The sequence below is a fragment of the Patiria miniata genome, unplaced genomic scaffold (assembly GCF_015706575.1).
Source record: "Patiria miniata isolate m_02_andy unplaced genomic scaffold, ASM1570657v1 HiC_scaffold_6, whole genome shotgun sequence".
Classification (NCBI taxonomy): domain Eukaryota; kingdom Metazoa; phylum Echinodermata; class Asteroidea; order Valvatida; family Asterinidae; genus Patiria; species Patiria miniata.
Window position 1 is genome coordinate 1,039,063 of NW_024037073.1, and position 25,278 is coordinate 1,064,340.

The 25,278-nt window shown below is 40.4% G+C and overlaps 1 protein-coding gene across 1 annotated transcript; it reads right to left on the reverse strand.

The window, feature by feature from the left end:
* Positions 1-741: 741 nt before the first annotated feature.
* Positions 742-25,268, reverse strand: LOC119742577 (sialidase-3-like). Its single transcript, XM_038218666.1, has 10 exons — positions 25,135-25,268; positions 16,057-16,305; positions 15,264-15,303; positions 14,416-14,586; positions 13,547-13,682; positions 12,571-12,664; positions 11,648-11,734; positions 9,441-9,583; positions 4,814-5,005; positions 742-3,058 (listed from the first exon to the last, which is right to left on the reverse strand). Exons 2-10 carry the CDS (start codon positions 16,277-16,279, stop codon positions 2,696-2,698), a joined length of 1,449 nt encoding a protein of 482 aa, XP_038074594.1. The 5' UTR covers positions 16,280-16,305; positions 25,135-25,268; the 3' UTR covers positions 742-2,695.
* Positions 25,269-25,278: the final 10 nt, after the last annotated feature.

Below are 25,278 nucleotides of genomic sequence, written 5' to 3' on the forward strand. Positions count from 1 at the left end.
TCGTAAATTCTTGAAATATAGTAATAAATACTGCGTAAACGAGTGACAGGTTTACAGAGAGAAAGCAGCGTTGGCTTGTAACTTTTATGTATTGCTCCGTGTTTACATTATTTTCTTGTGAAAAGGTTACCTCAACGATACTAAAGCATCTAAAAATTCTATCTCCTTTGGTAAGTTTCTTCCAATTTGATGATGAAACATGTCAAAGGCAAGTGCAGAAAGTGCACTAATACGGCGCATCCCAAAATACCCACTATTGTTTTGTGCGAGGCTCTAGCATCGCCGTGGAAACACGTACCGCCATTATTTATATACCATTTTAAAGCTTGGAATCTGAACTTTATCCTGGCGAGTACTGGTTTGATATTTAAAAGAGTTTTACAATTATTCGTGTTCAAATAAAGGCATGTCGAAAACAAACTCAACCGATTTCAAGAAAAATCGTTCAGATGCGAACTTAAGTCACACTTTGAGCACGCTTTTTTGAGTAGGTACATACTTGCACGTGAATTTCAAAATTGAACTTGAAACGAAGAACAGTGAATTCATTTAAGGTGTAGCCTACGTGGATCGAAAAGAATAGGAAACACACAAAGTAAAAGGCAACGAGATCTTCACATTTTCGACATGATGAACCATTTCCACATTAGAAAAAAATCACACGATTGATTTTTCTTTGAAATCAGTTAAGTATGTTTTTGACATGCCTTTATTGGAACATGAATCATTTCAAAACCCTTGTGAAAATAAAACCAATACTTACCAGGGATAAAGTTACGATTCCAAGCTTTAAAATAATACAAAACTAATGGCGGTAAGCATTTCCACAGCGACACTAGAGTCTCACAAAAAACAAATGTTTGACTTGCCAATTTCACTAATTATGCCATCTAGCAACCACCATGTTATAGCCGAGTTACTGCCGTGCTCGATTCAGTTAGCCTGTTTGAGATATGGTGTACACAATAAAAGCGTCATTTGGTCTGGGTAAAATCTTTTGTATTTACCCAAATTAAGCCACTACAAATTAAGCCCCATCCTATTGCGTCCGCGATATCTCAAAAAGGTTAATTGCGTGTGGTGTGGCAAACACGGTGCAAAGAGTTGGACAAGGCGGCTTTGCGAATGGACTATGCAAACTTATGACATCAACAGCTAGTGCAATATGTGACTCATGAGCAAAGGTTATGAAAACCAGTGGGCAAAGCCCCGAGACTCATCAGGCGTGTTCCACCTGAAGATGTGGAAATACATTTTTCATGTAAAGATGCTACATGGTTGTGCAGGCAGAGATGAGACTTGGTTCATGTGTGCGAAGTAGTGCACTGACAGGCTCATGTGAGATCCAACAGCACCATAGGGCTCTGTGCCTGATATACTGAATATTCAATCATCCACCGAATATCCCAATAGCTTTTTTTTTTTTCAATTCAGATTTTTCAAAAAAATGCGAGTGGTCTCTCGAAGAAATGATGAAAAACGTCCACAATAATTTAGTAATGTTACATGGTTTCACTGTCAAATGCCACACTTTTGTCAAAAGCCAGACTACATGCATCATTTGGGCGCTTCCGTGAGGAACATTGGCTCAAAATTCCTCTGTAAAATCTGTCAAACATCAGCCATTCCTTTATCTCAAAAAAAAAAATATTTTGATACAGCCATGATGTTCTTTATATTGTTTTAACGCTCTTTGCCAATTTTTGACAAGTGCAGCACACACAGATCACGATTGGCGGTCAGTTTTGGCTGGCTCCGGTAAAACTTGATACGCCCATTTCGAATATTTGAATATTCGATCAAATCCATGTTAGAATAATCGAATGCACATACAAAATTATTCGAAAACGCACAGCACTACAGTACCATCCACTCTCACAGATCATCCAAGGTGCCTTAGCTGCGATTCCATTTGACAATATCAATCTTGTCAATAAGTAGATGCCTTCAACTTGACCAAATCTGTGCCCCTGGTCAGAAAATTATCTCACGAACACAAGAGTCTCATACTTGATTGCAACACCTTATGGATTTGTTCTTTGGCGAATAAAATTAACCCACTAGCAACTTGAGTCGGTGCCGTTTTCAAGTCCATCACAAGTCCATCAAAATGTCATCAAACGTCCAGCGCAAATTCGGCCACAAATAAATCACAGGTCTATTCCCCAGTCTTGTCAAAATTAGCAGCGGACAAACTGTAACAAGGCCGTGCAATGTTTACAGTTCATTTGAATAGCTTGGTGACTTGACTTAGGACTGGAGGACTTGTGATGGACTTGACAAAACACTTTCCTCACTATGTGACCAACTTAACAAATTCCAAACTCAAATTAAAAAAAAAAAAATTCTCAGTCACAAGTTGCAGCAGTCCGAAGTCAACTGATAGTCCTTGGTACCCTGGACACCAAGGCGTCCAGGTTGAACATTTTAAACATGATCTTCTCGTGATGGACTTGACAGAACACTTTCCTCAACATGTGACTAACTTAACAAACTCAAAACTAAAAAAAAAAAAAAATTCTCAGTCACAAGTTGCAGCAGTCCGAAGTCAACTGATAGTCCTTGGTACCCTGGACAGCAAGGCGTCCAGGTTGAACATTTTAAACATGATCTTCTCGTGATGGACTTGACAGAACACTTTCCTCAATATGTGACCAACTTAACAAATTCAAAACTTAAAGTGAAAAAGCAATTCTCAGTCACTACCGGCAGCAGTCCGATGTCGTCTGATAGTCCTTGGCACCCTGGACAGCAAGGCGTCCAGGTTGAACATTTTAAACATGATCTTCTCGTAGGGAGTGTCCATGCCTCCTTCAAAGAGGATGGCAAAGTTCTGCAGCTTCAGACCCGTCTCCCGGTCCAGCGTCTCAAAATACGTCAGGTCTGAGTAGGCGGCGGGGAGATCGTATATCGTCCAGGGGTTGGTGTAGGTCCGGCCTCCGTCCCTGCTTAGACGGACCGACATGTGCTCACGGAACATGGAGGCGGGATTGGAGAAGGCTAACCAGGTCTTGTGCTTACTGATGTGGTGGGGTGCTGGGAAGCCTATTAGGCTAGCCTGTCGGAAGAGAACAAGGTCAAATATACTTGAAGAAATAGAATCTTCCGACAACTGCAATATTTGGCTCCATCTGTAACTCATTCTTCAGCCTTCTGCTCCACTTTTAGGGCGTTTTCGAATCCCTGTTCTTGACAACACTCGGGTTAACCCGACCTGAGAACAGCGGTCTCGAACATGACGAACAGACCAGAGAGGGCGTTCGCGGATCGATTTTTTCACTCCCTGGTTGATGGAGGGCGAGGTGCAGCTTGAACAAAAAGGCGGACTGTGCAGATTCGTAATTTGTTTTGTGTTTTTTTTTTTTTGCTAATACCCTAATGTCATGATTGGAATAAGAATACCATTATAGTGCAGGTCTGCAATTTCGTCCTCGCATGTCCGGTTTTACAACAGTCGTCCTCGTTCATTTGGAATAGGCCTAAGTACAAATTCAGATGATTGTCGGCCATTTTGCATTGCTTTATATCGATGCGACACGCACCCACGCGTTCGTAACTACCAGCTCGAGAACACGTTTTCGTGTTACACGCGTGTTGTCAAGAACAGGGATTCGAAAACGCCCTTAGGTTGCGGGCAACAAATCCCATGCGCATCCCATGCGTCACCCGTTTCAATCCCTACCTAAAGCGTATAACATTTCAATGGATAGCACAGTACTGAAAGCGCACTACGCAATATGGATACACGGATGTATGCACATTGATTTTCGAACTGACTTTCACACAACACGCAGTGCGCGCTGCGCTTAAGGCATGATGGACACATGGGGCGTATTCGAAACCCTGTTATTGAGTGACCCGCGAACAGTGTTCTCGGGTTGCCGATTATGAACGCGCAAGTGTGTGCCGCCGTATCAAAACACCGAATGAAAAGAACGGACAATCAATTGAATTAATACAAAAATAATTGAAATTCCGAAACAACTATAGAAATTGGCAAAGACAAGGCTGACAAGCCCAGTACATGTATATAACCAGGTACAATTATATTTTTTATCGTTACTGCTCCTGCACTGAATGAATGCTTTCAATTTTATACACAAATAGTAACGCAAGTTCCAGTAGGGGCCTAAGTCCGCCATCTTTGTTCTTGATGTTCTTCATCTACTCCCCTATAAGTGGGGAGTGAAAATCTTGTTCGCAAACACTGTTTGTGTGTTGGTTCCCGTCATTCGGAACCCTGTTCTCGTGTTCGTTTAACCCTAAAAGGGCCGGGGGGGGGGGGGGGGATCCGCCCCCACCTCCAACTTTTCCCGCAATAGCTTTAAAAAAAAAGTTTTCGCGACCCGAGCTGTTATGACTTTTTAGCCTCAAGCCTTGCACATCTTTTGATACCAAAAACATAAAAATTGCACCAGGGGTTGCCGCGTAGCGAAAACAAATACGTCATGTACACAGAGCAGAATTACCATTCGTAGTCATGAAATTTCATGGGTATGTTCATGATGAGTTGCTCTATGCATGTACCGAGTTTCACAATTTTTTGTCACTCGATGGCCGAGATCTTAGGGGAATCCCCCCCCCCCCAGCCGAGAGATGGTCAAAATAACCCGGCCTGATTAGGGTTAACACAAGAACGTTTCGAATACGCCCATTGATTCTCAGCCTTAGACTTGCATACACTTCACCTTGGCACAAAAATTTGACTCGGATGACTGCCTATACATAGACCCTTAGACCAAAGTGCTCAGAGACCAGCATTACTAGGTTTGTCTAGTCTTGTTCATAGAAAAGTTGCTTCACATGCACATACCTGGCACCCTGCCGCTTTAGATGACTGCGTTTCATTGTTAACCAACTTATACCCGGGCTCGATGAGTTCAGGTACTAGTTTTCCTGAGGAGAAGGAATGGCCCTCGTTTCTGCTCCAGGATTGAACTCTGGGTAAGTCGGGATGAAGGGTTCGGGTGTTCAGCATGAGCACTCCCTCTTGCATTTCAACAACCTATGGTAAATCATAGTCAATTTTCGTTTCTTAAATCCAGCAAATAATTATTCTGTCAGTTTAATATTTTCGTAAAGCAGTGGACAGAGGAATGTTTCATTTTTCATTTGTTCAAAGGAAAAATGACAAGGTGCATTATAATTTTTTTTTTTTTAAAGTTGAACAAAGAAATTGACTGGAGCAGGGTTTGAATCTGAAACTTCCGGATTACTGATCGGGCGCTCTACCAACTGAGCTATCCCCATGTTGCGGGTTTCCCATTTTGTCAATGTCTTTGTTCGAGGGGCGGTTGTCAGAGCCATAAACCTGTATTTGGCATGTAGCCCGGGATCAAGCCCAAAGTCACGATGCTAGCAACATTAGCAATGCTGCGAATCGAAAACCAAAATAATGTTTCAATGTTACATTGTTGTTAAAATTTGGGAGGACTGTTAATTTGATCGCAAAATGTTGCGGAACTAATACGCAATACAATGTGACATCAGTGGAGTTATGTGCCATTGTGTCAAGTTCCTGAAATCGACTGCTGGACACTGCTTAAAGTAACACAAATTTTATCATGTACCAAACTGACAGTACAACACACACATGCTGACAAGCAAAATTTTAGTCGCACGCACAAGAACAGGCAAACAGGCTTTCGAGTCACAGATTGACAGGCTTTCGAGTCACAGTGTTTTAGTATTCTTTTGTCAATCCTGGCCAGCTTGGATTGGGTTGTTTTTGTTTACTTTTGTTTATTTTTGTGGATTGCTTGTTGAATGTTTGTACTCTGGCCGAACAAATAATAATAATAATAAATAAGAAACAAGGCAAGAACAAAATTTGACACAACAGATCACTTAGTCAAACCACAGAACACTCAGAATTAGTACAGAAAAGATCACAAACGAAAGCATGCAAGGAGGTGGGAAAGGAAGGGAAGGGAAGGGGAGATGTGCATTGCAAGACAGATGTCCTTGTTATTTTGGAAAGAAAAAATTGACAAACTTTTTACCAGTACAATATACAAAACAAATCATACACAAAGGTGTCAACAACATCTAATCAATGCTACGATCATGTTATGTTAGTGCATTTTCCATGTACCATACATATAAAACTGTAGGAATCAACATACTGTATAGAGTACCGAAGTGAATACGTCACGCGCACGATGTGTGTGTGAAAGACATTAGCGCGTGATTCAGCCCGTGAACCAACACGGGCGCGTACTCCATTCATTTGCACTACACTTTCTGGTTCTTCGGTACTCCATTGTAAATACCTCTGTCTTGAATACTGTATTTCCATTGGTCTAGAACGATCGTGTGTTAAGTTTATAAAAAGTTATGGCACACTCCCTGTGGGATATCAGGTACGTGATATCCCACAGGGAGTGTGAGACTTTGTAAGGACTGTACGTACAGTGTGAAACGCTTGTATCGTTGGTACCCGCGCTATTTCACCATGCTTTCGCGCATGAGAGGGAGCAGTGAACTCGCAGACAAATCAGCTGTTTCGAGCACGCGACATGCATGTGAGTTGGTGTTTGATTGTCATGATTGTTGTGTTTACTGACTGTTTGTTTTTGTGATTTTACATTAAAATCCAAAGAATCCAAGACAGAGGTATAACTAAACAATTGTTGACTGCTGTGATGTGGGATATATGATGTTTTGAACACCCTCGGGGCGCATAGCACCCTATCCCACATCACAGCAGTCAACAATTGTTAACTCTAAACAACTGAGTTTCTTTAAAGGAAAAACACAAGTAGCATGTATGTCAACATTGACGGTAAATTACATCATTTGTCATTTTTGCATTTTTTTTTCGTTTGAAGCAACAAAAGTGCTCCAAATCTAAAGAGGGGAGCTTAACAACTAGCCTGATGAAGCTTCAGCTCGGTAAACGCTGTATATTCCAAGAAAACAATATTCTAGGATCTAGATTTCAATTTAAAAGTTGCAGAGTCATGTTTTGAATTGCGCCTGAAATCAGCGTCAGGGACACGTTCTTATTCAGCCAATTGCAGCTAAGTGAACCGTCAAATTGTAACAACCACGCCTACGTGTGCATCAAATCAACCCTTGGGCGCACCAGTTGCCAAATTAAAAACGAATTACTAACGGAAATTTCCAAAAATGCATCTTTCAGACGCATCTTTGGAAATGACCATTTATTGTTTTCTTCAATATGACAGTATGCCAAAAAGAATAATTTCACAGGGAGTTTAGTGCTATTACTATCTTTAAACCAAGTAAGCTTTTCAACAATAATTTTGTCGGTTACTTTTTGGATAGCTGCAAATGATGTACTCTACCTTTAAACAATATGGCAAATTTTAACTAGATGCTGAGATGTAAGCGGACTCCCAACATTTTTGCCTGAAATTTGAGGTACTGAGGACAAGTATGCACACACATGTATGGTGCCAATATGTTATTTACAATTATGACAAAAAATCCCTGAAATCAGGCAATTGCAGGAGGGCTTACATCACTGTAGATGGGAGCAAAGATCAAAGTTGTTGTTACACAAAAGTGCTCATGAATAGAGTGCCGTTATCCATGTGTGCAGCATTGCTAATGTTGTGAGCATGTGCATGATGAACTACGTGTCAAAAAAACACAACATGTCCTACTTTTGATCCTAAATAACTCTGTTGTTTACCAATGGAATTAAACCAAAACTTCAGTACATGTAAACAAGGCGTGACAAATGTTATGGAGCGAGTTTCATCAGCTTTGTGGAAGAGGGTGAGATTTAAACACCATATGAAAATAAATAGTATTTCAGAATCTGCCACTTTCGACTTGGCGTCCTTCAATGTCGATACAGCGCTGGAGAGGGTGGCTGAAGGAGCGTGCTGCGGCTGAAAGCTTCTGAAGGAATGCAGGATCACCCCGGATGTCATTGCACACCTCCTTGATCGTGTTGGCGCAACACACGATCGAGGTGTGCAATGACATCAGGGGTGATCCTGCATTCCTTCAGAAGCTTTCAGCCGCAGCACACACCTTCCTCCACCATCTGCAGCGCTATATCGGCATTCTGAAAGTGAGGGTTTTTTTTAATAGCGTTTAAATCACTCCCTCTTGCACAAAGCTGATGAAACTCCCTCCATTAAAATGTGTTATGCCCTGTTTACATGATCTGAAATTTTGGTTTAATTCCATTGGTAAACAACAGATCAAAAGTAGGACTTTTCTTTTGATACGTAGTACAAACTGTATGCAATTTACGACTAAGGGGAACAGATTCAAGGCAACGGAGACCGCCATGCAACATAAATCTGCAGTGTTCAGTCCGAAAAGATTCAAATCTGAATGGAATTCAGCCCATTTTCTTTATTCAAAACTTAAAATGCAACCAAAGACATTTTCTTTGTTCAACTTAAAATGCAATAGAAGATGCACTGTCCCCTTTTTTTTTCAAGTTTGGAGTTTCCAAAAAACAATTCTGGTGTTTTTTTCAGTGCTTTTTTTTCTAACAGCACAATGGTTATTAACTTTTGAATCAGCTATCATTAAAAAAAATCCACCCACATTTAGTTATGGAATAATTACTTAATAAATAATGACTCCCTATCTCAGAATTGATTATGAAGGGTAGGGAGCCAGTCTACTCACAGGGCCACATCTGTTTGCAAGCCAAAAATAAAACATTTTGTTTTTGTTTCCAAAAAAATAAAACACTGTAAAAATGAAACATACAAGCTGAAAATACATTGGGAGTAAAACAAATTGAATTTGGTGAAGAGCTTGGATAGTTTAGGTTTTTCCGGCCAATTTCCTGAAATGTTCATTCACTTCTGAAAAGTCATTCGTTTTTGTCTGAATTTGAAAGCACGTCTTTAATTCCAATTCAATTCAACGAAAGGTCCATCATTTTCATTGTCCGTGTATTCGGTTTCGACAAAAAGACGGCCAATTACGTTACCTGTGCATTTATTTACGCAAGCTTACCTTTTTTGAATTGATACAGATAGAGCTAATTTGATTGACGGTTAATGCAAAGAAACCCTTAATTGTATCTGGTACCGAATGCATTAAACTAAAAGTGAAATAGAATGGTGAATGTTTTAAATTGCCTTCTAAAAACGAAAATTCGAAAAAAGAAGTCTTGTAAACATATTTGAATGGACATAAACGAAAGGTGCTGCTCAATCACTTAATTGATTGAACTGAAATGGAATTGAATGCCCTGGTAGCGAAAATGAAACGTGTGTTCAGAGTGATTCTCAAATCAGACGAAAACAAATGAACATTTTGAGAAATTGACCGGGAAAACCTATAATAAATAAAATAAATAATTCAAGTCGGTTTAGTTCGATGCAGTAATTAGTATTTTTTTTTATACATTTCAACACGCAACCACAATTTGCATGTACACAAAAAAACCTCCATTCAGAGAAACATGTCTGGAGGAAGTTCGGTGACTGCATCCCTACCATAGCCTCGTTACTGTGAATGGTCCAGCCAGACGCGTCCGTTCCGTACGGTATACTGCCCCCTAGGTGCCACGACACGCCACCGTCGCTGCTGTATATCACATTGGCGTAATTTGCGTTGTCATAGATATTTTCCTCAAACTCTGTCCGGCGATGTATGCACGGGTGGGTTTTTTGGGGTAGTGTGAGGGGAGGTGGGAGTGGGGGTGGGGAGGATAGGAGGGGAAGGGTGGGGAGGATGGGTGGGGGGGAAGGGATGGGAGGAGGGCAGGGGTGGGAGGATAGGAGGGGAAAAGGGGTGGAGTGAAGTGGAAAAAGAAAACGGGAAGGGAGGGGAGCAGAGAATGCACAGTACATGGACAGAATGTTCAAGAAATTTTGGGAGTGAGGGAGTGGGGGTAGATGAAAATAAGACAACGGGGAAAAGAAAAAAGTTAGTTGTTAAATGAATTCATACAAATATGATTAACAGGCCTTGGTTGTACTGCAGCAATCTTGGTGCTACTTCGTGAGTCTACAGGTTGTATGCAGACTACCACATGTGCATGTGTGGAGTTTGACATGCAATCAAACGTAGGCTTTCAAACTACTAAATGACATATTGCAGGTGTGGACTCCATGTGCAAGTACCCCCTCAAAGTTAACAAGGTGAGAGTTGGGGGAGATTACTGGGAGGGGTTTCAAACGTATTGCTGATGACGCCTGATGCCCATGCAAAGACACAATGGCTTTGTACATATTCAGAATAAAATCAGCTGTGCGTACTTGGGGCTACACACACACGAACAGACATGCGCACGCAGTGTGTCCCGTCCATAGAGCTATATTGAATTACTAGAGCATCAACTCATACAACAAAGTGAAGCCTGCTGGGCGCATCCATGTTTGTGCACAAACCTATGCAAAACTCAAAATTTAGTACTGTTTTAGTACGGCTATATCATGTCTGCGATTGTACTCTATACTAGTGCGTTATCTTAAGCCGAGACGCCCAAAACTGAAATGCACAATCAGTAAATGAGCGTTTCATTTTACTCTGTGCAAACAACTCAAAAGCAAACGCGTGCCGTTGTACTTGTGCGTTGCATTTAGAGCATTATTTGAAATTCATTGCATCTGATTTCGTTATGTTCTACAAACACGCACATGAATTCAAAATGTCTGTGCTCAGGACGGCTTCAAAGTATCTCCGCGGGGGAATGAGGAGTTTGTGCTCTAGTAATGGTCCTGTTCACTGGGCATTTGAGAGTAGTCAAAAAGCGTCATCTAACTGTTCGTGCAGGGAATGTGGTTTCAGACATACATGTTCATGTACTTGTACAGCATGTGCAGTGAGGGGACAAAGTGAACACCAAAATTGCCGAAGCACTACCGAGGCCTGTTCAGGTTATCGTTTGTAGGTTTGTGCAAATAAGCCATACCATTGGCTCGGCAGTGTGGATAGGATGCCACGTCCGGTCAAAATCAAACGGTATGCTACCGCCAAAGTACCACGACAGCCCGTGGTCCCTGCTGATCACCACATTAGCATAGTTGGTGCTGTCGTTAAAGTTATCGTTATTTTCTGCATGCATCAAACAAAAAGCAAAATAACAGACACTGGAGTGCACAAGATTCTAATCAGTTGATTCAGAATGGTGATATTCACTAGAAGTCTTCTCATGCATCTAATCTACACAGTGGGCCAAATTCAGCCATAAGGGTTACAGGATAATCCTGTCTTGTTGATGTACAGTACCCTAACGTGGCACAGCCCCTAACGTGGCGCACTTTGATTTTTCGCCTCTAGTGCTTTGCTAGAGCAAAAGTTTTACCTGAAATTTCACATCAAGTGAAATTCCATCAAGCTCTAAACATTCCCTTTCATAAGATGTGAGTTTATCTACCCGTTCAAAAAGTTAGCAGAGAAATATATTTTGACGTGATTTTCCGATTTTAATTCGAAGTGCACAGTGAACCCTTTGAAAATGTGCCCAAAAATATGAAAATACGTTTCTGACCAACTTCTAGTTTGGTATGTAAGTAGAGCTAATGGTTTATCAGAATTTATCAACTTTAAATAATGCTTAAATGTTCAACTTTCATAGAAGTCCAAATTCCGATAATGAAGTCGGTTTGCAAGTTGGTAAATTTACCAAAATGAAGTTCATATTTTTTGTTTAAATGTCATTTACATGCACGAATAATGTATGATAGCAAATACTCACTGAGCATTGAGCCGAACTTGTCTTTCACAAAATAGTTGCCTGGAATGACGAGTTTCCCTGATGAGGTCTGGATGCCATGACCGGGACCTGTTGGCAATACAAGTCAATATTAAATATTTTTTTGGCAAAAATATTGACTGACAACAATCACAAGGACCGCGAAAATAGCAGGGCAAGGCAAGTTTAGGTTAAAAAAACCTGAAACAATGCCTGATCCCCTCCAGATGTTACCCTTATAAACACCGCAAAAAAGAAGAAGAAAAGTCCCGCTCATTGGAGGGGGTCATAATTTTGAATCTGATCATCTTATGACAACTTAATTTATATAGACCTTGCGGGAAAGTTGTTGGCTACATTTTGATACCCTGTTTGCTACCAACGACTGTAAATCATCCAACATGGACAACGGCTTTAATATGAAAAGTGATGGAAGTTTGAAAAGTTGCAAATTTTAAGAATACATGTACGTGAGTGGAAATTGCTGCTTGACAATATCACACTGTCCGAACCAAACGGCAGGGAATACGGATCGCACAGTGCTTGTATGCATGGGAGCACGCGAATTAAATTACCAGCGCTTTGTTCGGGCACTGTGCAGTCTATAGGGGGAATTACAGACATGTGTGATTACGCTTGGCAATTTTTCCTCATGTTATTTTTAAATTTGCAGCTTTTTCAAACTGCATTATTTTTCATAAACCGTTGTCAATCGCGGATGACATACAGTCTTCGGTATCAAATTGTAGTTACGAAAATTCCCAAAAAAGTCTGTATAAATGACGTCATCGTTAGACGATCAGATTCAAAATTATGACCCCTCCAATCAGTGTGGACATTCTTTTTCTTACAGTGTTTATAAAAGTGATTCACAGCGCAAAACGAATAAAGGTCACTCGTTTAACAGTGCATGAAACAGTGCTTGCCTGGGGCGTAGATTCCCGGCGGGATACGCATCTTGCCTAAGGTGCTGGCTGTGATGTCACGGGGATAGGTCCACGTCAACCCATTATCAAAACTCTGGCAAGAAAAGAAAATAGAACATGTAATAACGATTGTAAACCCTGATTTGCCAAATTAAACTGAGGGAATAAATGTGTGCTTGGCCGCTTTGAGTAAAAAGAAAAAAAGAAAAAATGTTCGGTCCAAAAGTCAATACAAGTGAAAAAATTATTTATTTTCAACGATTTCTTCAACGATTTTACTTCATGTTTTTTTTCAAAGCACCCCTCCAGCTATATTATGGTATGTCCATGTCGTAAACAATGTAGCGCAGAACGCAGCTGTGACGGTGTAGTGTGACTTTAGGACTATGAAATAACGACTCACTGGTCCAACTGCGCATGCCTGCGTGTGCATTGTGAACGTTCAACCAATAAAATGGTAACTACCAGTAAAAGGAACCGTCCAAGTTTCATGTGACACTGGAAAAGTGTTTAAGACCAGCCAGCCGGTCTTTATCAACAATTTAAAACCGGCCACGTGACGGCTCTCGACCAATGGGAATGGGTAAACATTGGAAGGTAATAATGAATAAGATTTTAAAACCTCTCTTGCACATGTATGCACATGTATGCACATTTTAATAACAACAACAATTCAGTAATGACAGATGAACAATAATGAGAGAAAAATAGGCTTCGCAATAGAATTTGAACAATTTGTTTCACAATACAAGCCAATACACATACTGAACTGCACACGACTGCATGCACTTTAAAACGAAGCATGACTTTTGACTACATATTCACAAATTCTTCTTATGGGAATGGACTCAAAACGATTTTTCAAGCAGGTATTGTGTTTAGATCCAACTTCTTTTTTATATCCTTTAATCCAGAGTTTGGCACAGCCTTTTGGCTCTGTAATAGTTCCATCTACCAGTTATTTACATGTCCTCACCCTTGTAACCATGACCTGTTGTTGTATGAAGCCATCTTCCACCATCGTCCACTGACTCAGATGAGCTGGGATGGCTATGAAGACTAAAACAATAGCTTCCAGGTCCTTGTCTACGATTGGACAAGGGTTCATTACCCTGCAAAGAAGTGTCAATCACAGCCAAAGGCAGTTATGGATCACACATAATGAAAAAAAGGTTATAGGGCAGTGGACAATAGAAGTTATCCCACGAGCCCTTGTGGAGCACAGGATAATGTAGTGCATGTCCGACATGCAACGAGGCCAAAGGCCAAGTGGTATTTGGGACACAGATGCATTACATTTTCCGTGTTCCACAAGCGTGAGCATGATAACCAATTTATCGTCAAGCAAACTTGACGTGCGCATAATGGGCGCAAGAAAGCTAATGACCTCTTGCACACGCTTGGTTACGCAGACCTGAAGTAGAGTCTGTCACGAGCCAATATGGCCTGCCAGGCCAACGTTTATCTCCGGTTTAAGTGGCATGAAAAGATGGGATGCCTGTCCGTCGCGGGTTACTCCCCAGCTAATGCCAGTACTCCAGGGTGGAGAGAGGCAAGTGGGGGTAAAGTGGATTGCCCAACGACACAACATATGGCCAGCAGCTGGATTCAAACCCCTGACCCTCTGATCATGAGACACAAACCCTAACCACTAGGCCAATACTCCTAGGTGGAGAGAGGCAAGTTGGGGTGAAGTGGCTTGCCCAAGGACACAACATACTGGATTCTAACCCCTGACCCTCTGATCACGAGACACAAACCCCAACCACTAGGTCGCACTCCCTTACAGGTTACCCAGGTACATGTACTGTATACACATTTTGAATGTGATGTTATATTTCCTACCTGTAACCTGGTTTAGTGACGACTACTATGACCTCTCCCCACTGCACCTTCCAATCCAACCTCCTGCCTCGTCGCACCACCAGGTCCATGCTTCCAATGTCCCTGAAGGTTTCCTTTCTAGCCTCACAGAATGCTAGGAAGTAGCCCTGATGATAAACCAGGGCTGGGATCCTGGGTGGCAGTGTAAAAGAAAAAAAACAAGTTTCTAAAGATACTCCCATACTCATTCAAGGTCTCTTAAGCTGCCCTCAAATCGACCTTGCGACAACACACATGACACAGAACAGTCGGCAACTGACTTTTCAGGATCAAACTGCGCCTGAGCTACGACCATTGGCAACATTCAGTCGCCGATTTTTTTTTTGCGACCTGAGCGTTACAGTGACGATATTAAGACGATCAGCATCAGTTGGCAATCCGAAAAATCAACAGTCGCAAGAGTAAAAAAACTTCAATTTCTGGGATGCAATGGAACGCATTGTATAGGGGCAGGAATCAATCGGTATCGACCTGTGGGAAGTTACGACGACGTGATGGTATCCGGTTCATCTCATTTTATTGTGAATCGTTGTCGCGAGTGACATGAGAATGGTTGGGATTTTCATGTGTTGAGATGCTTCTTGTTTGATAATCACACGAATTCTCACTTGTGTTACCTGAGCATGACTTTTGTGCTTGATGCCAATGGTTCCGTCGCAATTTCACACAATTTTCTTTATTTTTTGCAATCCAAGAGTTACAATTGCAACAACGTAAGTTATTCTGCTTTTCTAATGATATTTGGAACCAGAATAAATGGACGAGGGTGAATGGGTTTTTTGCTAAACAGCTGAAAGTTGTGAACTCACCTTGATGTGTTGTACCCTAGGAATCCTTGTTTGTAAACAACTGCGAGAGAACAAACAAATATACACACTGTCAGATGGGTCAAATACAGTGCAGTGATGCTTTGTAATTCATAAGTTGTAGGGTAGAAGTGGAAAATTGTTGGAAATGCACGTCAGATTATACTGTTAAGAAAGGTTGGGCTGTCTTAGCAATGCTGAATGTTTATGAGTGCAATGGTAAGAATAATGCCATGAAGTGATAGATGGAATGTCGCCTTGTGGAATGGAACATTCCATCTGTCACTGAAAGAAATTATTCTTTCCATTGCTGCACAAATGTGAAACATTCATTATTTGTTTTAAACAACACCTGAAGAAATCTTTGTCATCTGATTCGTCAGAGCTACGGTATCAATATCTCGACCTTGCAAATGGATCTTCCATTTACCGTGGAATAGAACTTCTATTTTCACGGTACAACCAGGCTGTGGGTTGGGACGAATAATTCAATGACATGTGATCAATAACCTACCAATCAGATGACGGGGGATTTATTCAGGTGTTGTATAAACAGAAATGTTCCTCACAGCAGTAAATAAAATATGTTTTAATATACATGTAGAATAGTGCTTCCATTAACACATTTGCTGAACTTTCATGCCCAACATATAAACTTTCCAAATTCCTATCTTATGCAAACATCCTTTACAAATGGAACAAAAAGTCTCTCCCTTTGCAAGAAAAGCATGTCTAGCTTCACCAACTACATACCCCTCTGTCAAGTAAGACAAAACATGATTCCATCTGAACTCACTCTCTATATCGGTTTCATACGCTTTCTTGGTAGCATATTCCTTGGGTCTTGGCACTTCTATGCGTTTGTTCTTGGTGGACGCCATGTCCTCCAGGGGCCTCTGTAGCAGAATCAGCACCCAGACGACAGTGAGCACGCCCAGAACAATCAAGACCAGCTGGCAGCTCGGCCGTACACTGTACGCGATCCTTTTCAGTGTCATTCTGATTTGCCGTGAGAGCATGCTTTCAACTATTCTCACTGCAAACGCTGGTTAAAAAGAGAAAATAGAAAAAGCAAATCAAAAGATTATTACAACACAACCAAGATTTGCTATTAAAACCCTAACCGCCCTGAATCCTCCAAAATCCTTTTTGCAAATTGGAGGAATTTGCAGGATTGAGGTTACATGGCAAAAGTGCGTTGCTGATTTCGGAGTACACACTGTGTCAAGGTCTTGGGCCGGACCTTGTGTTGTTTATGCTCAGCCGTGCATAAATTTAGTCCTTGATTATACTTGACATCCTCCGCACTGCTCCAGGATGTCACTGCCTCTGCCTCAGCCTATTGACACTGACAGACATAGCCGGAGGATTTTGCAGGATTCAGGCAGTGGTCATCCCTCCATGGACCATATTCAAGAAATAGCGAAGGAATTTGCAGGATTGAGGCTATATGCTATTTTTCCATGAGGCCAATTGGAGGATTTTGCAGGATTGAGGCTACATCCTAGCAAAAAGGCCTAGGGAGTTAGTGTTAAGCTTTTATGCAAGCAATTTCCCTTAACCCATGGTGTACTTTTGTCAGTGATGTACATGTAGTCAATTCACTTGAGTCGAGTCCACGTTTTGTGTCACTTGGGTCGAGTCTGGGCCCAAGTCACGTGGGTCGAGTCCGAGTCCAAGTCATTTGATCCAAGTCAGAGTCACATTTGTACAAAATGGATGTACGGTACATGGACACGGAACCACATACCGATACATGTTAGAAATGAAATAGGGAGGGGTGCATTAAACAACAAACATTATTATTTGCAACACCAAAGTGCGATACGGTTTGTGTGTTCAATGTTCTTTAACATTGATTTAATGTTACTTTCAGAAAATAAACATCAGAATTATGTTTTTTTAAAAGGTATGTGCTGGTCAAACAAAATGTGTAACTCGTAAGTCACAAGTCATTAACTTCAACTTGAGGCATGATGGTCGAGTACGAGTCCGAATCTTTGGCCGATGTGACTCAAGTCGAGTCCGAGTCACTGAAATTAAGAATCGAGACGGACTCGGGTCTGAGTTCTGGACTTGAGTCCTACAACACTGCTTTTTGTACTTAAGCATCATTGTGCCTTTCAAGTACATGTACATGTAAAATATAGAACAGCGGCTCTACATGAACCTTCTTCAATTTCCAAAAAAAATACTTCAGGTTGATTCTGGCTGACCTTGGAGGGGAACTGAAATCCACTATTAAAATGAGTTAACTTTCTATTCCATGTGCACGCATAAAGCGAATATGTTATGTACCGGTATGTATATGTAACAATGTCTTCCTGATAGTGATAGTCAAGGACAGATTTCAAACCGTGAAGTTGTAGGAAACAAATCAACATAAAATCATTATTTCCTGGGGGGTTTAACTTTGAAGTACATGTACATGTCCATGCATTCATGACAATGTACCGGGGTATGAATTGGGTTTTTTGTAAGGTCAAATGTGAACAATAGCCACATCAGACATTACCAAATTAAGGGGCAAACACGGTCTATGAGCTGAAAAGGCAGCAAGCGTCACCAAATCGTGAGGTCTGACATGTCTGATGGGCCAATCAAATGGTTTACTGTATTGAACATGTTGGTTTACATTCAGCATGTACTGTACGTGTACATGACATGTACATGTACAACGACACCATGGAACTAGACAGTCTGATGAACTATCGGTATATATACCGTTACATACAATACACTAAAAACTTTATTATCCCACTGCGGGGAAGTTCTACTCGCCGTTTTACATGCCGATTTAAAAACACATACATAATGTACAAATGTATGTACCGTATGGTTCACGTGCCACATATATTTTGTACACATACATTTTGTTAGCATTGTACTTTTGACGTCTGACATTTAAAAAAGCACCCTATTCATATAGTACAAAAACCAGAGGAGGAGGCGCCACTGATGTACGCCTACATGTACATGCCTATACTTTAGTATTAGTGGACACTTCTATAATAGACCGCCTGCAGATGCGTTCGATAATCGACGCGCGAAGGAGCGCGACGCCATGTTGTGGGACAAGCGCATATCTATCCATGCACATTTTGTCCCACAACATGGCGTCGCGCACCTTCGCGCGTCAATTATCGAACACGTCTGCAAGCGGTCTATTGAGCACTACCAGTAGCTGTCCTATTACAAAGAGGATAATTCAAGGCCATTGTTAAGGTTTGACAAATTTGACCAGTTGAATATTACAAGATATTGAAGCCACGACCTACATGTTAACATCAAATGTAGGTAAATAGGTTAAATATGCACTGCACAGAAACCAACGTACACGTAGCGGTACGTACATTGTACGTATGTCATCAATCAAAAGGCCCCCTTTAATGGTGAAAGCATTGTGCTAGCTATTAATACAAATAATAATAATAATAATGGCTTCTTGTATAGCGCTCCTGGCGCTCTATTATTACCCTGGCTTTAGCACGGCTGTCATTACAGCACTCAAGCATTGAAGGAATTTTTTTTCCTACCAGGTACCCAATTTACTCCACCTGCATGGGTGGAGAGAGGCAATCGTAGTAAAGTGCCTTGCCCAAGCGCACAAGCACCATGTTCCCCATCAGGATTCGAACCCATGTACCACGTCGAACATGTACCCATGTACTATGAGTCGAACATCGTAACCACTGGGCCACAGCACCCCACAGCTTATTCTTTGGAATCAGCTTACCCCTATACCCTTCTTTTGGACTGTGCATAAATTCAAAAGATATCTAAAAAACCTACTAATTTCTGGTATTATAGAAGACGTGCACCCATAATTCGCACTTGTACAAGTCACACTCCATCATAATCAAATGTTATATTGTAAATTAGCATGTATATTTCAATTTCCTTCAGTTTTTCTACTATTATGCTAAGTAAATAATTAATTAATTAATTTATTGACCACTGTTTAAATTATAGCTATAATTGTTGTTTATTTCATAAGTTATTCACAAACGGGACCAGGCTCTGTATAAGCTTAGGCTTTTTTTCCTGGTTCCCCCATCTGTCACCATTTATGTTTAAATTGATCAAAGTGTTGTACATGTATTAGCATTCTATTAAGTTTAGTTATTGTTGTAGTAAATAAACTGTTGCATTTGCATATTAATTTGTGACAAATGGAAATAAAACAATACAATACAATACAATTGTTCAAATTATCCGTCAATGGGCAATATTGCTCTGTACAATACCGTACACAAAAATTTCTCCAAGGGGGCCTTGTGATGACTGTATACATGTACGGTACACGTACATCCTGTACAGCGAACTTATGCATGTGGTTTCGTCTATACATGTACATAATGATACATACATCTACATCTGCTTCTACATGTAATACAATGTATTAGGTATAGCTTGAGTTTCTGAAATGGTATGTGTATGATGTTACATGGTTGCATGGTGAAGGAATTAATTGGTGGACCATGGAGGTAGAATGTGGACTTGATGATAATTAAAGAATAAACTATTTCTCCATTAATTCCATTGGTTTCCTTAACTTTTAATTTGGATTTTGGGGGATTTAAGATTAGGTTCTTTACAAAAAAATATACCCAGGGAGTTTAAATGTCAAAATCCTCTAAAATAAATGTGTTTTGTTTGAGTGTGCAATACTTTGATACATTCAGGTAATTGACAGTGCAAACATATATTTATTAAACACATAGGCCTACTTGCCCAGTGATTGGTTTTTAAGGAAAGTGAAATCTTTCGGGCTAAAACGTGAAATAATAGCGTCTTCTTCAGTTGACATACAATATAGTTAAAGGGAATGTACAACATTTGCTTTTGCTTCAGTTTTTAGAAATAAATGGATTTGGAGGATTAGTATGTATTAACAAATATTGTTAAAATGACTTGTTTCACGTTTTGGGCTTGTAGATGCTGGAAAAACCAAGAAAACCTATCATGTTCTCATAGTCTGGTTCCCTGACCCCACTTAAGATGAAACGGAGCAATTAATACACTTTGGGGAATTGTAAGGTCAGAGAATCAGTCTAGCAGGCGTGTACCCCTTCAGAGGTGTGTAATCAATTGCAAAGAAAAGTCAGAATAACTAAATATGAAAAATTAAGAACAATTTTTGAAAAAAGCCAGTTTTCTCCAACGCTGGTCGGCCGACCAGCGTTTTCTGGAAAATGGTTTTCTGGAAAATGTCAGCACACCAGGAGCCACGATTTTAAAGGATGCTTTAGACTGTCAGTCCCTAACAATTCAGTAAGGTATTTCGTGATGATTTGATCAATTCGTTTTTTGATGTTTGCAAATGTTGTATTTTCCCTTTAACTGACAATTCCCCTAAAATACAACACGTAATTGGTTTTGCGGTAATTGGCTTGGCTTGGATTGAATTGGCTTGGATTCATTACTAGGAACTTCTCTTGCAAAATCCAACACCATATTATTAACTCAAACACCCAAACTGTTGCTGATTATGGTGGTATGCCTTACCCCATGCATAGAGAAAGGACAAAAAAAAGGACCTACCATAGAGTGGTCCTTTCAGTTTATGCCCCATGCAAAGCACAATTAGTTAATTTAGTTTACTAGTGAAGTACTCAATATAGAACAGATTCCAACGAAACATGCAGTTGGATTTTGAAGGGTTGGGATGGTTTAGGGTTAAGGACAGTACAGTTAATACAAGCATGTACATTCTTACATTCGCGTTCTTGCCCAGTGATGGATTTTATAGGATTCTGCCGGGGCCATTTCTGTTTTTCTTGTACAAAATGTACATGTATATGCATACATGTGCATGGATAGTGTATTGTACAGTTCGTCAGCAGTGCCTGAGAAAATCTGTGTGGCATGTACAGCAGCACAAACAGATGGAAAGCGAGGTTGTTTTCACACTTTGGAACACAAAGTGTTTACTCATGCTGAAACTCACGCAACTCATTAAGTCGTGAGATGACAGAGGTCAAGGCTTACTATACAGGCCGTTATTATGACAATCAACGAATAATTTCAATCTAATGTAAACAAAATTTAAATGGCGTTATCTTCTACCAGGAGAATGGAAACCTATTTTGGGTATCCTCACATTAAAAAAGTACATATTTGCTAGGTAATTGACACTTCATTTCCGAAGAATGAAGTGTGAAATTCATTTGTTCCGGTTAATCATTTATCTTGGTTCAAATTTTCGATAATTTATCTTTGGGCCAAACTTCAAACAGCATGCTCAACTTCCATTCAGCCACATGTACATACATGTGGAATACTACATGTATGTGGTAAAGAACAAATACATGTACAGCTTGCAATATACATACATATATGCTTGGTATGTACATATAATGTACAGTTGTTAAACAGTTACATCACAGCAATACACACCCTGTTAAATAAAAGTCAATATTGTATTTTGTACACAAATTCATTGTATGTTAATATGTCAATATGTTAATATGTCAATATGTATGGCATGTATTTATGTATTTATACAGATGCATGAGCTTGGTATTTGTACAAGAGAAAAATCGATATTAAAGAAAACCACACAGAAGATTATTCAAACAGATAGCCGTGAGTGCAATGCCACTTAACACAGTTAGTTTTGCAGTGATTTTTAAAATTTTATATTTTGTTTTCGAACAATTTTTTTCTTCAAAATATGAAGTCCTTAAATGAATAAATTGGTTTGTATAGCATTTACACGACATGTACATGTTGTGCTTGTTTCACGCTCGAGTTGAATTTAGACTGGGAGTTTGTGCAGTATGCGTACACATACATGCACCTACCGGTGTACATGTACACATACACCGAAGTGGTACGCATTCGTGCTAATATGCTACATGTACATAAACATCACAAAAAAAAGGAAAGTCCACACTCATTGGAGGGGTCATAATTTTGAATCAGATCGTCTTATGATAAGGCCAAAAAAAAAAAATAGTTCTGCTTCCGATTACATGCCCTTCAAAAAAAGGGTCGGTCGGTCGAAAAAAAAAAATTTTTTGCCAATTTTTTTTATGCAGATTGAATGGGGTATTCAATTATATGCGAAGTTTTAGCCTGAACTATTTCCATTGCACTACGAAAGCTATACACGAAATGGCAACAAAAAGTGAATAAAACCTACCTTTAATTATTGTCAATATATTTACGTGCGATAATTTAAAAAAATAATGGAAAATTCAGGTCGTTCGCACCATATGCACAACGCTAGTCAAGATGCGGGGAGCTGGCCAAAACTCCGAGGTGTGTGATGCGAGCATGTGTGGCGAGCGGCCCGCCATGGGCCGACAGACCTGTTTTCACGGTCAAAAATTTCGGGAAACACGCGGCATGTATCACTCCAAATACGAGTAGTGCGATCTCAAAATGAACTCTTGAACACAGAAAATACATACACAGACAAGCTAGATCAATTCTGTAAATTAACTTGCAAAAATGTTCTTTCTCCATCGGTGTTTTCTTGGCATTTTTCACGATGTCGAATCCGACCAGTTGACAGTGGCCTGCACTGCTAGCGCGCTATCGGTCGCGATCGCATAGCTATGGACTGGTTACCGCATTTTCATCATGTCTTCTAAATTGGCCCCTGCGCGGCGCGGCGGGAACCAGTCGTCGCCACGTGATATAGTCGCCGTACGGACATCGTTTATATCGCGAAGCGAATTTGTAAAAATAACGGAGGTTTCTTTTGAAAAGAAGTGAATGTAAGTAAGAAAACAAATAAATACAAGCATTTTTTGATGCAAAAGGGTTGTTGAGAGGTATTTTGTGAAGACAGAAAAGACAACAAAATTTTATTTTTATTTATTCAATCTTTTTTTTTTTTTTTTTTTTGGAATTGCCGATACATTTTTTAGGGTCGCAGCCTAAAAATAGGGTCGGTTGGGTAACCGGAAGCAGAACTATTCTTTTTTTTGGCCTAACGTCATTTATACATCTTTTGGGGAATTTTGTGAACTACATTTTGTTATGTCATTTGCTACCAAAGACTGTAAATCGTCCAAGATGGACAACGGTTTATGAAAACGATGTGACGGCAGTGTAGGTATGGACTTAAGTCCGACTTCAGTCAAGTCTAAGCTGATTTAGGAGTGTCCCGCTCCGAATCCAACAGCTCATGATCATGTCATGAGTTACTATGGTTATTCTCTCATTTACACTAGGCAGTGCCAGTTTTACTAAAAAGTGGTCGAATACTCCCCCTTTTATCCTACGCCGCTCTCATGTGAGTGGCGGAGCTCATTGGCTGTGTGCGCCGCCACTGCACTCGCGTGGTCTTTTTTTCGTGTCCAGGTTACCACATGCCCCTTGACTCAAGTCTACGTGACTGACAGCAGAAACGATCCAGCACGTGCGTGATCTTTTCTATGTTGGAATTTAGATACGCAAACGTGTGCAAACGAACCTGGAAATTACACGAAAAATAGACGTGTAATAGACATGTACTAAGAAAGGTGGGACTTCTTTTGTATCGCTATAAGAGTGTGCTTCTAAAGCGTAAATAAAGTACAAACAAAGTCTAAATGTGAAAAGCAAAACTTGACACAGCCTCAGGTTAGCTTGAGTAACTCCATCTGACATGCTCCATTTTCAATGAATATGGAGCATATCAGCTGGAGTTACTCAAGCTAGACACAGGTGTACATTTAAATTTCGGGTACATGTTCAAGTGTGAGTAGTGACCTTTATTTATGGAGGTAGGGCTAACTCCTCTCTATATTTACATATTTCCTCTTTACCACTCCCCCTGTTTCCCCCTTCTCCCATCCCTCTAACCCCCCTCCAACCCCCTCCTCTACCTCCCCCCCCCCGAAAGAATGTTGCAACCTGATGCTGTTTTTTCTTCATATATCATCTCAATGAAGGTCATGCATGGTCAGTCATAGCCCCATAAATGTGGCCTATTTACTGGACTGCCTCCGTAAACATAGGCCACACATCCACATGTACAAAAATCGTGTCGACGGAGCCAAATTTTGATTTTCACATTTAGGCTTAGTTTGTAGGTTTTTTTTGCTTTAGAAGCATACTCACCCTCTTTACAGGCTAATCAGAAAGTGCTGCCTTTTTCAGATGTCTATTTTTTGTGAAATTTCATGTTGAAATTTTGATACGCAAACGTGTAAAAATGAATCTGGAAATTTCACGAAAAATATACATCTGAAAAAGGCAGCACTTTCTGATTAGCCTATAAAGAGGGTGAGTATGCTTCTAAAGCAAAAAAAACCTACAAACTAAGCCTTAATGTGAAAATCAAAATTTGGCTCCGTCGACACGATTTTTGTACATGTGGATGTGTGGCCTATGTTTACGGAGGCAGTCCAGTAAATAGGCCACATTTATGGGGCTAGGTCAGTCATTGCAAAAACGTAGTCCGAGTAACTTGGACCCAACTTATCGCCTTTTTAAAAATTTGGACATGGTCTACTATCGCCAGACCGTGTCCAAATTTTTAAAAAGGCGATAAGTTGGGTCCAAGTTACTCGGACTAGCAAAAACGATGGTTTTTAAGTTTAAGACATAGGCCTACATTTATCCGGGACTGAGAAACATTTCCAATTTTGTCAGGAAAAACTTGGAAAATTTTCTTGACTCTCCATAGACTTTGTACACAACCGCTGAAGTGGCGTCAGGTTTCACTTTCAACATAGGGCCTACGTACTCTACATGGTCTAAGCGCCTTTGCTTTATAGCCGCGCGCGCGCCGGGCCCAGGCCTCATCCGCACTTTATTATTCCCCATCGAAACGTTATTTTTCGGATAAATAATAATCATTAAGAACTTTATGAAATCACAGCAGAATGTGGTAAAATTAGAACAGAAAAAACTCAATAAATGACGCAACACTCACTGTTTTTCAAACCGTCAGCCGTCAGGTTTTTCCTCGCTCCAAATCCTCTGAAGCTGAATCGATCAATCGCCTAAAATCGCGCAGATAAATAAATTGAACTGGTTACCTAGATAATTAGATGGGAAATACATGCTCAACGTCTGG